Source organism: Archocentrus centrarchus, chromosome 19, assembly GCF_007364275.1.
Source record: "Archocentrus centrarchus isolate MPI-CPG fArcCen1 chromosome 19, fArcCen1, whole genome shotgun sequence".
Classification (NCBI taxonomy): Eukaryota; Metazoa; Chordata; class Actinopteri; order Cichliformes; family Cichlidae; genus Archocentrus; species Archocentrus centrarchus.
The window spans coordinates 26,842,719-26,857,221 of record NC_044364.1 but is presented as its reverse complement, the minus strand read 5'-3'; the positions used below and the strand labels follow the sequence as shown (position 1 = coordinate 26,857,221).

Here is a 14,503-nt window from a genome sequence, read left to right as displayed (position 1 = left end):
GTATATCTGTTCAACTGTTTTGTTAAAATGTCTGGTCAGCCAATCACATGGCACCAACTCATTGCATTACAACATACAGGCACACTGAAGTTCAAACTGAGCCTCAAAACGGGGAAGAAAGATGATTTAAGTGACTTTGAATGCAGCATCATCCATCTGAACATTGTCAATAACCGTTGTCCAGTTCGGTCAGCAGCTCTGCAGCAACTGTGCGATGCCATCATGACAATGTGGACCAAAATCTGAGGAATGTTTCCAAGGTGGCTTTGAAGGCAAAAGAGGTCCAACTTGGTACTAGCAAGGTGTACCTAATAAATTGGCCTGTGAGTGTGTTTGTTTTTGCACAGAACACAGAAATTGTGTGTTTTTCAGCCACTCCAACATCAGCCACACCTGAAGCGACTTTCTGCTTTTTCAGTTTCTTTACTTCAAACATTCATTGAATGTTTGAAGTTTTCACATCAATAAAAGCAGACTGTTAACACACAGTCACCTTTGGCCTAGATAGCACTCAGTGGAGGTAACATTGGTTTATGTAATCCTGATAGGACAGTTTGTAAATGCACAGGAAGTGGTCTGCAGAAATATCTGATCTCGCTCAGGAAGTGAGAAACTAATAGGAGTGTGAGGCTCCTGAGCCTCACACGGTGAAATTTGACCTTTGGAGCCAGACGTGGAGCTTTTCATAGTGACTCGTATGTCACACCTGACATGTTTACACCAAATCATCTGCAAGAACACTTACGTATTAGTAACGAGATCCACTCTTACACAACATTCTCAGCTTTAAGCCAGGAAACATGAGATGAGTGAAAACCGGTTTAATGCACAAAGATTGAATTCCTTACATGTGATCATATCCTGGAGCCCAAAGGTACAACAAAGGTGATTAGAGTCTAAGCTCAGAAATCCTTGTTAGCTCTCACAGCAGCGGGCCTGCAGGCTCATGAGAGGTCTTTTTTGTTTTTAAATCACAGGCTGTAAACTTGTGACGTTACCTTTCACTCTCCATAGCTGCCAAGTTGGCCTTTCCATCGTATCCCGCAGAAGGAAAGATGACAGAGATGCCATGGACGGCCATGCACATCCCAGCGCCCACAGAGCCGAAGCAGTGGTACAGAGGCACCGGCACACAGACGCGAGGGTGAGGCTGGATGGGAAAACGAAGCGATAAAAGGCTCAAAGTCAGAAATCACTGTTGGTTTGAATCTTTACACAGAATTTTAAAATAAAGCCCAGACTTGGACTTTGATAAAGACACTAAAATAAAACCAGCAGATTATTTAAGCCTTTAATGTGAATAAAGGTGAAATTCACTCAATACTGAGAAAAAGTCACACTCGCTTTGACTCACCCTCCAAGTGTATCCCACTCTTCTTCCAACGAAGTAGGAGTTGTTGATGATGTTGTGATGGGACAAGGTGGCACCCTTCGGCGCTCCAGTTGTGCCCTGGTAGAATATTATTTACACATTACTGTGATTATAAAGCCATCAAGTAGAGCACTTACTCTGTTGGCTTCCCGTTTACAGACGAGTTAACTGTTACCTCATTAACAGATAACTGATGATAACACCAATAAAACCACATTAAAATTATGTGATGGAGTTCTGAATGTAAGATAAGATTTTCCCAACTTCTGACAAGAAGTTCTCATTTTAGTGACTTTAAGCAGGTTTAAACATTTCCACGATAACGGCGACCTCCACCAATCAGAGGCATTACTGTTTCAGTTTAGAATTGTGGGTAGAGTAGTTCTTTTCTTCAAAACCAAAACTTTTTGTTCAAACAAAGCTGATTATACAGACTTGTGCTTTCTACAGCAACACAAACCATCGATTCACTTTATAGCTCATCATCAACATCTCTATGGAGAACACGAATGGGATGTGGGAGACTCTGAACTGGATAAACATAAGAAAATGGATGGAGTCCATTTTTCGAGGCAACCTCAAGTGGCCATTAGAGGAACTGCTGTTGGCCCTTGGTCTGTAGCCAAAAATTAAAATGCCTTTTTAACAAAAGGATTGGTTCTCTGTGGATAGCTTCCTTCGTCACAACAGCAATACAGTGGGTGAATCTTTAAACAGATAAATGTTATGTATGATTAAGGGGGTGGTGGTTTCGTGTGCCATGTGAAGCAGACAGAGGCTGCTAGCTGACTTCTTGGCTGGTTGTTCAGCTGACCTGAGCTGTGATTTGGAGCATTTTCAATGGCCCTGCAGCAGGCCAAGTTACAGAGCATGCTATTCTCTCATGAGCAGTGATTGTGCACCAGTTACCGAAGTGAACTGGATGTTTATGGGGTCATCAAATGAGATCATCTTTTGCAGATCCTGAAGTTGCTGCATGTGCTGACTGCTGCCGGCCTGCATCACATCCTCAAAGTGAAGCATTCCTGGCTGTCGACTATCCAGGACAATCACAGAGCGGAGCTCAGGGAGGCTGGGAGGAGGAAGCAAACAAAACTGTGGGTAGGAACTCACTCTCAACTCTGCTCAGTGTACAGTGAGCAGAGTTGAGAACATATCACGTTAATCTTTTCAAGTACACTTACATAATCATCCACATGACACCCCCGTATGACTGTAACAGAAGTGCTGAATCTACCTGATGCACTTCCTACAGCTAACATCAGTTTTACTACACCTGCTGTCACTTTTGCTAATAAAAATTATCTGCAGCTATAAGCAGAAATCTGCTCATAGCTGCAGATACTGACCCTCACCATCGGCTTTCCAAAGGCATCCAAGAGCCTTTCAAGTACTTTCCCTCCTGCTTCAGTGTACCAAAAAAAACCAAACCAAAACAAAACAAACAAAAAAACAAAAACAAACAAAAACAAAACAAAGGAGCAGTCCCAAAAAGCGGAATCTGTCCATACTTCCAGATGTACAGAATCAGAGGGCCTGACAGGCGAGATGTACCTGGCACTCTTGAGGTCTCCTGGGCTGCACTTCTCAATTTCTGGACAGATCTTCCTCAGCATGTCGCAGTACTTCTGAGTTTTAAACTGTGTAGGGCACACTATAGCTTTGCACCCAACCTGTGAAAATAAAAAAATAAAAAAATTAATAAATGAGCCAATACTTTACGTGCATGGTTTCTGTGTGTCATAGTATTCAAAAATCAGGTTCAAACCATTGCTCACCTTCCGCACGGCAAACTCTATCTCCTGCAGCTGATATGCTGGGTTCACAGCCACCTGTGAAGGTAAATCAGAATCAGAATACTTTATTGATCCCAGAGGGAAATTTCTGTTGTTACAGCTGCAACCGTTTCATTTAGACGAGTAAACCAAAAACACAATAACATACACTAAGGCATAAAAATATAAAGACTAAAGAGATAATTTGACTATAAACACATCTAAATCTATACACATATGAAACTTTTGAGTGCAAAAAAAAATTTTTTAAATAGGTGTCATTATATATATATATGCACAGTCCTTTTTGTACAATGTATAAGTGTATGTACAATGTATATAGTGTATGTACAATGTATGTGGAAATTTAAACAATTTTATGTACAATTGAATACTGATAAATGAATGACACTGATGAACCACAATGTCACCTATTAAGGGAGGAGTTATAGAGTCTGATGGCCACAGGTAGAAATGACCTCCTGTGGCGCTCTGTGGTGCATTTTGGTGGGATGAGTCTTGCACTGAATGTGCTCCTGTGTCCCATCACTGTGTTGTAGAGTGGGTGGGAGCCATTGTTCATAATGGCCTGCAGCTTAGATAGCATCCTCCTCTCCGACACTGCCATAAGCGAATCCAGATCCACTCCCACCACATCACTGGCTTTGTGGATCAGTTTATTGAGTCTGTTGGCGTCTGCTGCCCTCAGTCTGCTGCCCCAGCATGCAACAGCATAGAGGATGGCACTCGCCACCACAGACTCATAGAAGATCCTGAGCATAGTCCGGCAGATGTTGAAGGACCTCAGGCGTCTCAGAAAATAGAGACGACTTTGGCCCTTCCTGTATAGGGCATCAGTGTTCTTAGCCCAGTCCAGTTTGTTGTCAATGTGTACTCCCAGATATTTGTAGTCCTCAACGGTGTCCACACTGACCCCCCCGATGGACATAGGGGCCACCGGTGCCTTGTCTTTCCTCAAGTCCACCACCAGTTCCTTTGTCTTTGTCACGTTGAGCTCTAGATGGTTCCGCTTGCACCATGTGACAAAGTCACATGGTGCAAGGAAAAGACACTAAAAGGTTCACTTTGTTTCTGCATGGATTTAATTTTTGTCATCATTAATGGTTCCAGACATCTCCGTTAAATATGGCTGATAAGAGGCCTTTGATTTGCAGTCCAGCATCCTCACTGATCGATTTGAGCGTCAAGGACGGTCGACCACACCTCTTTGCATTTGGCATCTGGACCTTCGCAGCCATCTCATCTTGACGTGTCACATAGCCAGCTAGAGTGAGATCTTCGGTGGCTCTTCCAGGAAACATTTAGGGTGACATGAAGCATGCAAGTGTAGTTTCCATCCAGCTTCTTGTTCAACTCAAGAGATTCAGACCCATAAAACAGGATCACTTTAACGCACTTTAAGTTTGGTTAACTTCTGAATCACAGTCTTCTGCTCTTTGGCAAAGGCAGCAGAAGCTCCCCAAGCTTGGCCTATTCAGCAATTCAAGTGCTGTTCACGTAACTGCTGAGGGATTTGAAGGGATCGACATGACTTCAGTCATCTGCCCTTGCTTTGGTTCAGATCTTACCAGATCTCTGGTACTGTGACATGCCTAGCTTTGACTCACCAGTATGATCCCAGCTTTGGCTGTTGCAAACTGGAACAGGATCCACTCGTAAGTGTTTGGCCCCCACATGCCAAGCCGGTCTCCTTTCTTCAGTCCAAGTGCCAGCAATCCAGCTGCAGCCTGGTCCACCTGCAGGGACACAAACAGTTCTGTTTAGTGATGCCATCACACATCCAGGGGAGGTCCCTGAGCTCTGGGTTTTAGATTACACCAGCAAATGGTACCATCATTTACATCTGATACACATCCTAGTGATATACAGTACCAAGCTAGAGAGAAAAATCCCAACAGTCAGGATCTCCTATGAGCAGTACTTGGTGACAGTGGGAAGGAAGAATGCCCTTTTAAAAGAAGAGACCTCATGCAGAACCAGGCTCAGGGTGAGGCAGCTATCTGCCTCAGCTGGTTGGCATGGAGGAGAAACAGGAGAGAGAAAAGCTGCACAGATGTAATCAGTGGGTAGTATAAAAAGGGACCACATCAACCATCTATTATCTAAAATAAGTACTACTGCACTCAGACACACAAAAAATAAAGAAACAATATATCAGATCTCAATAGGAAAATAATCCTGCTGCATAATATCTACACTGATATGGACTGGGTAATGTGTTAGGAATGAAAGGATGACACACCGTTTGATAAAATGAAATTCATCAACCTATAGAGGCTGAATTCAAAGACACCCTGAAAATCAAAGTGAGGCAAAAAAAAAAAAAAAAAAAAAAAAAAGATGCAGCATGCAGGAACATTTAGCTGAAATTTCATTGGAGCAACTCAAAGTGGATCTCAGTTTGTGTGGCCCCCACGCGCTTATATGCATGCCTGACAATACTGGGGCTCTTAAGGAGATGATGAATGGAGTCCTGGAGGATCTCCTCCCAGATTTGGACCAGGCCCTGAGCTCCTGGACAATCTGAGGTGCAACCTGAAAGCATCAGATGGACCAAAACATATCCCAGAGGTGTTCTGTTGGATTTAGGTCAAGTGAGTGTGAGGGCCAGTCAATGGTATCAATTCCTTCATCTTCCAGGAACTCGCCTGCATACTCTCACCACGAGGCCAGGCATTGTCATGCACCAGGAGGAACCCAGGACCCACTGCACCAGCGTAAGGTCTGGCAGTGGTTCTAAGGATTTCATTCTGATACCCAGTGCCGTTGCCTAGCCTGTAGTGGTCTGTGCACCCTCCATGGATATGCCTCCCCAGACCATCACTGACCAACACCAAACTGGACATGCTGAATGTTACAGGCAGCATAACGTTCTCCACGGCTTCTCCAGACCTTTTCACATCTGTCACATGTGCTCAGGGTGAACCTGCACTCATCTGTGAAAACCACAGGGCTCCAGTGGTGGACCTGCCAGTTCTGGTATTCTATGGCTCCACAGTGCCAGACAGTGAGCACAGGGCACACTACAGGGCATCAGGCCCTCGGGCCACCCTCACAAAGACCGTTTCTGATTGTTCATTCACAGACATTCACACATGTGGCTGCTGGAGGTCATTTTGTAGTTTTGGCAGTGCTCATCCTGTTCCTACTTGCACAAAGGAGCAGATACTGGTCCTACTGATGGGTTAAGGACCTTCTACGGCCCTGTCCAGCTGTCCTGGAATCTCCTCCATGGTCTTGAGGCTGTGCTGGACGACACAGCAAATCTTCTGCCAATGGCACATATTGATGTGCCATCCTGGAGGAGTGCAACCTCTGTAGGGTCCAGATATGGCCTCATGCTACCAGCAGTGACAGTGACCCTAGCCAAATGCAAAACTAGTGAAAAACAGTGAGAAAAGATGAGGGAAAAAGGTCAATAAACATTGAACAATTATTATATAATGAAGGAAGAGCATGGGAGAGCCTACCAAGTAGAGCAAAGGTAGCTCCATAAGAAAAGAATTCAAACAAACAGTAAAGATCATATAAATGCAAAGGAGCAGAAAAGAAAACTGATTTGATTATGATTTTATACATTTCTAAAAACACCTGCTGGCAGAGCGCCATTTGCATTGGTTCATCTGTCTGTGCCAGGTTCATGCAAACAGTCTGTGGCATCACTTTGACTTTGACCACTGACCTTTAGACACATTTAACTCAGTGTGGAGATTTCACAGAGTCACGGCCAGAACGTGAACATTAGTCACAGCGCTGCTTTTCCAGCTCCGAGGAGTCAAAATGTTTGATTCCTTTTAAAGCTGCTGTTACTTTAATTTTACCATCATCACTTACATCACTACAGCCTGACATTACTTAAAACGCAGGGGAGGAAAAAAAAAAGTGCTTTATAGTAAGTGTCAAAATGTTTGCTGTGGAGATGAAGGCTTTCTGGCTACATGCATTTAATGTTTGAGCTTCAGTGTTTAATGTTTCTGCACACTTGTGCCTCCTAAAAAGCTGTCAAAGCAGCGAAAGGATGCAAAAAAAAAAGGCCAAAGATTAAGAATGAAGACCTTTTAGAGAAATGTGATGAAGGGTACTCTGCTGACTTTAGTAGACAAGATGGACAGAAAATAATCAACTAAATAGAAAGCAGTCAAATTTTAGCAAGATGCCAACAATGAATAATTCCTGTTAGAGAGCAATACCAGCTGCTGAGGTGAGCTCACATCTCCACTGGGAGAATATAAATCTTTCCATTTCTTTTGCTGAAAAAAAATTACTTAACAGCTACAACTTTATTTATAACTGTCAATGCTCAGGACCACTTGCAGGACCACTTCATCTCTTTGTGGTGCTGCAAACTGAAACATCACTGAGGTAATCACACTGAGAAAAGTACATTTAATTAAAGGGGGATGGTATAGATATGATTAAGGAACCACATCAACCATCTATTATCTAAAATAAAGATGGGTATGGCTGCACTCATTCTCTCTCACACACTAACAAACACTGGTGTGTATACTGTTCATATATCTTGAGGGGATTTCATAACTTTCCTTATGGTTAACTTATGTGTGTCAATAGCGTAACATTAGTAAACTGATGAGCTCAGTTGCAGCACGTCTGTGGCTGACTGAACCTCTGATGAACAAGAAACCATTGATCGGTCACAGTCCACATGGATGGAAATGTCACTGAAAGGGGCAAATTTCACAGACTGACCACACTGAACCCCCACAGACATATGAGGCTACACTGAGTGAAGGTTTTCCCCTCACAGCTGAGAGGTTTACTGAACAAGGACATGGAGCAAAGGACGAGAAGTCCAGTTGTTCTTGATTGTGTCACTGTGTTTGTGTGCACTGCATCATATTTGTTAATGAGACACTGTTGTGAAATAAAAATAAGATGAAGGTGTCATAGGTCCATAAGTGCTAGAAATGGGTACCATGGCAACATGATGACATTTCTGATATAGCTCTTCACAAACCTGAGATGTACCTGTGTAGCTGGCTCAACAAAACCTAAAGGTGATTATCAACTCTGTTACACCAGGTTTTCTTCTTCATAAAGAAAAAATCAATTAAAATGTGCATTTACATAAAAAAGGGGCATTTCACACATTATGTGACTTTTCTGCACAAAATAACCCCTGTGACTGCCCCCTCTCTGAGCCCCCCCCCCGATCATGCCGGAGGAGTATTGTTAAAGTTAAAAGCTAAAAACAACCTATCGAGTTGTTTGAATCATACAAAACAGAAAAATACTGTTGAGGTTGTGTGACTTTCCATGGTGATCCCTAAACAGTGCGTGTAATGATAGTATATAAAACTGAAAATCTGAGGTATGTTATAAAAACTGGACTGTTTCTGTTTTCTAAAGCGACCGCTAGTTTAACAAGAAATAGCACCTTCAGTTAAGCACTGGGATCGGTTTCATTAACTTGGGCTGGATTCTTCACACTTAAATTTTTTATTTTATAATAAACATAGGACATTATGCAGTGATCTTACTGGTCCAGCCCCATTGAGCTCAGCCTGGCTGTATGTGACCCATCATCTAAACTGAGTTTGACACACCTGCATGCATCCACATGCTTTAAAGCAAAGGACTCACATCGTGCTGAAACTGTGCAAAGGTCTTGCGGACTCCATCTTGCAGGAAAACCATGGCCTCTCTGTCAGGCCAGCGCTCCACAGACCTCTGCAGAGCCTCTGCTACGGTCATGTGGAGCAGCGATGTGGAGGATGTACCATGGACGTAGCTGGTGGTGAGAGTTGGGATGATGGGCGGATAATCCACATGGACATCGCTGTGAGGGAAACAAGAAAGAGGAGATTTTTAGACACTGTACGCTTTGTAGGCAACTTTTGAAGGGCATAGATGTAGTTCTGCATGTATGCACAGACAGGTGGCTGGAGTGAAAAACAGTACAGTAATATTACTCAAACCATTTCAATTACAGAGCACATCAAGACTCTCAGATCACCTCCAGCCCCAGTACTACAGCATCCTCGACAATGCCTGCAGTAATCGACTGTCAATATTAGAAAGCTTCTGGGTTTTTGCTCATCATCAACATGCCTTTACACTGGGACAACCTTACAATCTACAGCAACACCAGCAAGTTCCAGAGTCTGCGTGCAGACTTATCTGGAACAAGCAGCAACTTCCACAGCTGAAAGATGCAAATGGCCCCTTGAATGACAGGGAAGAGTGAGTCAATGCCCACAGACTCCCACATTAAAATAGCCAACTTTACAGCAGACTTAAGAGGGACAACTCAGGCTGAGACTGTTTGGACAGTGCAGAGGAGGATGCTGGGAGAGGTGGAGGTGGAGGCAGATGAGCCGCTTTGGCGCCCCCTAAAGGGAGCAGCTGAAATAAAAATTTCTTGAGTTAGCTCTTTCAAATTTTTCGGGTAAATATCTGTGGCGCTGTAAAGGTGGTCTCTCAGGAGCGGAGCTCCAGTTAACAGAATAATGGATGCTTGAAGTCCCTAAAAATATTTGCCCATTAAAAACAGCCCAAATCAGGTGAACAGATATTAAAGTCTGAATATGGAAAAGTTTGATCCCACTTCCGGATGATACTCTGCAGGTATGTCACCACATTTCTGTTATTACATCCAAAATGTGTGATGTGCTCCCACACATTTCACCAATATGAATTTTTTGAAATACTCATTTATGCATTTACACCTGCTTTTATACAAAAGATGCATTTCTTTTGTGGAGATTGAAATACTACAGAAAAAAAAAATCCAAGGAAAGCTGGATACACCGCAGTACAAAACTTTATTACTGTGCATTTAAACTTAATTTGAGAAGAAAAATCTTCAAGATCTTAAAGCTACAGTTCAGCAGCATCTACCAGTAACAAAAACCTGATTTACTGCAAACCATCTCACACACTGAACCCGGGGCATTTCAGGGGCCCCCACAGCAGCTGCTTCTGTTTACTTTGTCAGCTTTAAGAAACTTGAGTGTTTTCCCTCCTGAAATCTTGGAAAATGCCCGATTTGATTCTGACTGGAGATTTTTAACACCCCTGCTTATCTTTGCAGACCGCCTCTGCTATCAGGGGCTCAAATAAAGGCAAGATGCCAAAAGACAAGAAGTTACTGGCAAAAAGAGGGTTGGGGTAGAAGAATGTAAACCAAATAAGTAAAAGGCCACAATGCATCAGCATCCTGTTACTGCTGCAGCTGCTCGGGGTGGAGTGAGGTTTCCACATAGGATGGCTCTGAAGCCTCATGAGATGAACCTTTTGGATTTATTACCTTGTGTTAAACATTGGACAGCTTTACTCTACAGGACAGTGATTAAACAACGACGCTGGTAAAAGATTACCTGAAATCTGATCTTAATCACAGCTTCAAAAGGCAGGGGTCTGCTGGTTTATGCGTTATAACACACGTGTCAGACTCAAGGCCCGCGGACCACATCTGGCCTGCGAGATGATTTCATATGACTATTATTTATGGCCCACGGGTAAATAGCGCTCCCACCACTTATACTACAAACCCCAGAATGCACTGCAACAGCTGCCATGACCTGTGCACTAACCCGTTTTCGCTGTTGCCAATTGTTTAGCGGATAAAAACTTAGGTCAGCACTTTTTACAGTGACATTTAAGCTAGATGCAGAGGTGACGTGCCTTATCACAAGGGTGCGCTGTACTATCTGAGGAAATCTGTCAGTTCATGCAAAGTTAAGAAAAAGACTCAGCAGGACTCCGGGATAGTGGCTGTGTGAGTCTGCCTTTTTCTGCGACATAATGAAGCATCTTAATGCGTTAAACCTGCAGATTCAGGGACGGGACCGCGTGATTTTACGTGTGTGATGGCCAAAAAACAAATAGACTACGTCTCCACCGCTGTGTTTGCAGCTGCGCTTTTTACTGATGAGCTGGACACTGCGCAATTTACGCAGCGTTTTTCCGACTGTGAAGCAGAAATTCACATCACAGTTTTTACACAGTTTTTCTTCAACTTGAAACTTGTTATTTTTGAAGTATAATTTGATATTATATTTAATGTGTTAAGAACAATGCTGATGTATTCTGGCCATTCAAATTCACATTGCTGATTAAAATTACTATTTTTTTAAATCCTGTTTGGCCCGCGACTCAGACTGTCTTCAATTTTGGCACGTCCTATGATTGAGTTTGACACCCCGGCTTTATAAAGTTATCATGGATTTAATGTATTCTGAATCTAACATAGCCAGAGCCAGCCTTGCATCGGCACAGCCACCACTACCATCAGGCTAATGTGACACTGGAAGCCTGAGTAATACGCCACCTGGTGGTACACACTAAGCATGTGAGAAATCCTGAGCCTGAGCTCAGTGTGAATGAACCCTCTATTGCAAATTGCTGCGGGATGGTGGTAGAAGTATAGCAAAGTCACAGCCAGTTGAAAAACTGGGTGACTTGTAACTGATGACTTGTGTGTATTTTCAGTGATTCGAGCAAAAGACGTTTCAAACAATATCTGTGCAACTTGCAGATTTATTTGCACATTTAAAATCTGATTACGCACACGGATCTGAATACCCACACAAAGATCTCCACATAGATCGCAATACATACACAGAAATGTTTTCCTATAATAATAGCCCCATATCCAAAACAACGATGAAGTCTACTAGGCCCATTTATTATGCGATTCTGTAATGTGGTTCTGTCACAGAAGCGTGAAACCCAAAAACTTAGACATAAATTTAAATGCATTTTTAAAAACTGGCTGCAGAAAACAGAGCAAAATAAAAGAATCGAGGCAGGAACCCATAACGGATGCACTCAGACACGACAAACAGCTAAGGAAAACGGAGGGCTTTGAGGTCATCAGGGAGATGGAAAACTGCACGAAACACAGCCGGAAGTAACTGAAGAAAACAACGGGGGAAGCAAAACTAGATGCAAAACACAGTCAGGAGACTACACAACAAAACAGGAAGTAACTGAAACACGAGAACACTTCACACAAACCAAGACTTAACAAGACAAACCAGGCTGAAAACTGTGGGACCCAAACATAACAGTGAGAAATCACAAACTCCAAAACACGATTACAAGAATACAGTAAATCATTCATAAAGAAGCTGAGCTGAAAACACTGGGTCACAGATCCAGGACAAAGCTCCATGTTAGAAAAAAATAAAATACTGTTTTTTTTGTTTTTTGGGGGGGGATGTGTGTGATTCTCAAAACACAAACTTCCTTCCGATTTTAATATGCGCTACAAAGTCTGTGCACAAAAACGTGTTTTTGTGCAGCCTTCTTGCATAACTCTAAACCTGAGACCCCTCACCCTGGGCTGAGCTCTGCAGCAGCAAAAACAGCTTTCAAATTGAGACAATCATGTGAGTCTTGGTAGAAAACGCGGACACACCAACAAATCCCTGCGCTCTTCACTCGTACTGACTGAGGGTCATGCTGGTTTTATTCTCAGAGCTCCGCTTTAAAGTTACTTTTCTCAGTTTTCTTTCACTCTTCGCTTACCGTGTGGCTGCAGGGAATCCTGGCTGACGCATCCATGGCCTCCGGTAAAGCTGGAAAACTCTGGAAAAAGCGCAGCTCCGCAGAGAATGCGTGCCAAACGCAGCGGTGGGGATCATAGTGTGTAACTGAGCTGGGCGCGCCCCGATTCTCAAACTTGAGCTGAGTGTTGACCTCAAGCTGTGGAGGCTCTCCGGGCGAGTCCGCGTGCACCAGATCAGATGGAAACACTAATGAAGGGAGTTGGATGACCAGGTTAATAGGCTCTCACTCGGACCTTGATCCCTCACTGCACCGTTTCTGCACTGTTTTTAAAGGAGCAAAGCGTCCTGCTGGGGGCGCCATCAGAACCAACCATCAGATCCACTCATGAACCAGTGACTATACCGCTGCATTTCACTGGTAAGTGAAATGCACTAAGAAGGGATGGAGTAGACTTCTTAAATCTTTTAGTCTGACACATACCGAATCTCAGGAATACAGAGCTCTTATTGTAGCACATCTATTTGTGTGGGTGGATCTCAGTCTGTATGTGTGTCTACAGATCCATGTTTAATTTCTAAATGTGCAAATCAGTCTGTAAGCATCCAAGATATTACATAAATCTATATTTAAAAAGGAAAACCAGTTGAAAATCTGGGTGTCTTGTACTTGATGACTTATCTGTATTTGCAGTGACTTGAGTAAAACCTCAGAACTCCTCAGCCATGAATATAAATGCATTATGAATATCCATGCGTTGGTATAAACCAGTCTTCTCTTTCACCCCTTCAATTGGTCCAGAATGCAGCATATCTCCCCTGTGCTAGCCTCCCTTCATTGGCTTCCTGTGCATCTTAGGATTGATTTTAAGATTTTATTGTATGTTTTTAAGTTGCTGAAAGGGCTGGCCCCATCATATCTTGCTGAACTCCTTAACACCTTCTAGGTCACTGAGACCCGCTGAGCAGCTACTTCTCTGTGTTCCTAAAACTTGGCTTAAGAGCAGGGGGGACCGAGCTTTCTCAGCCATAGCCCCTAAACCAGGGGTATTCAACTGCAGGCCTCGAGGTCTGGTGTCCTGCAGGTTTTAGATGTGTCTCTGGTTCAACACACCGGAGTCAAATATAGAAGTCATTAGCAGGACTCTGGAGAACTTGACTGCATACTGAGGAAGTGATTCAGGTGTGTTGGATCAGGGACACATCAAAAGCCCGCAGGACACCGGCCCTCGAGGTCTGGAGTTGAATACCCCTGCCCTAAACTATGGAACGAGTCCCCCCCCCCCCCCCCCCACATTAGGTCAGCCTCCACTCTGCATGTTTTTAAAGTGCATCTTAAAACTTCATATCGGAATGAGACCTATTTTTGGGGGCTGTTGTATTATTTTATAATTTTTTGATTTCTGATGTGTGCTTGTGTGTGTTTGGTGTATTCATTTTATTTTATTTTCCCTATGTAAAGTACTGTGGTCAACCCTGTTGTTTTAAATGTGCTTTATAAATAATTAGATTGGATGCATTTACAAATCTGATAACACAAATCTCCACAGGGATGAAACATACATGCACAAATAGTTTTGCTACAATAATGAGCCCATACAGGAGTTCCTTTCAGCTGCTGCAGATCGATGCACTCAAATTGTTTTACAGCTGATGCGCTTCCTGTGTGTCCTAAACCTCAAAGATTTCACATCTTAGCTGAATGTATTAACCACCATACTAATGAGGCACTGAGTAATGCCATCATGCAAGCTAATCATTAAGACTCCTGATGCAATTACAAAGAACTGATGAGGGCCAAAATCCAGTCTTTGATTTACAGAGTTAATCTTTAGTATACATGTATATTAGGCTTTAAAAAC

At 43.1% G+C, this 14,503-nt stretch overlaps 1 protein-coding gene across 1 annotated transcript in view; it reads right to left on the bottom strand.

The window, feature by feature from the left end:
* The window catches only part of acsf2 (acyl-CoA synthetase family member 2), a 31,364-nt gene extending 18,386 nt beyond the window's left edge, over positions 1 to 12,978 (bottom strand). Inside the window, exons 1-8 of the mRNA XM_030754559.1 lie at positions 12,664 to 12,978; positions 8,773 to 8,968; positions 4,776 to 4,904; positions 3,151 to 3,204; positions 2,927 to 3,045; positions 2,282 to 2,444; positions 1,355 to 1,450; positions 999 to 1,150 (exon numbers count right to left, since the gene is read on the bottom strand). Of these exons, the coding sequence (XP_030610419.1) occupies positions 999 to 1,150; positions 1,355 to 1,450; positions 2,282 to 2,444; positions 2,927 to 3,045; positions 3,151 to 3,204; positions 4,776 to 4,904; positions 8,773 to 8,968; positions 12,664 to 12,779 (1,025 nt within the window). The 5' untranslated portion in view covers positions 12,780 to 12,978. The remainder of the gene's footprint in view (positions 1 to 998; positions 1,151 to 1,354; positions 1,451 to 2,281; positions 2,445 to 2,926; positions 3,046 to 3,150; positions 3,205 to 4,775; positions 4,905 to 8,772; positions 8,969 to 12,663) is intronic.
* Positions 12,979 to 14,503: the final 1,525 nt, after the last annotated feature.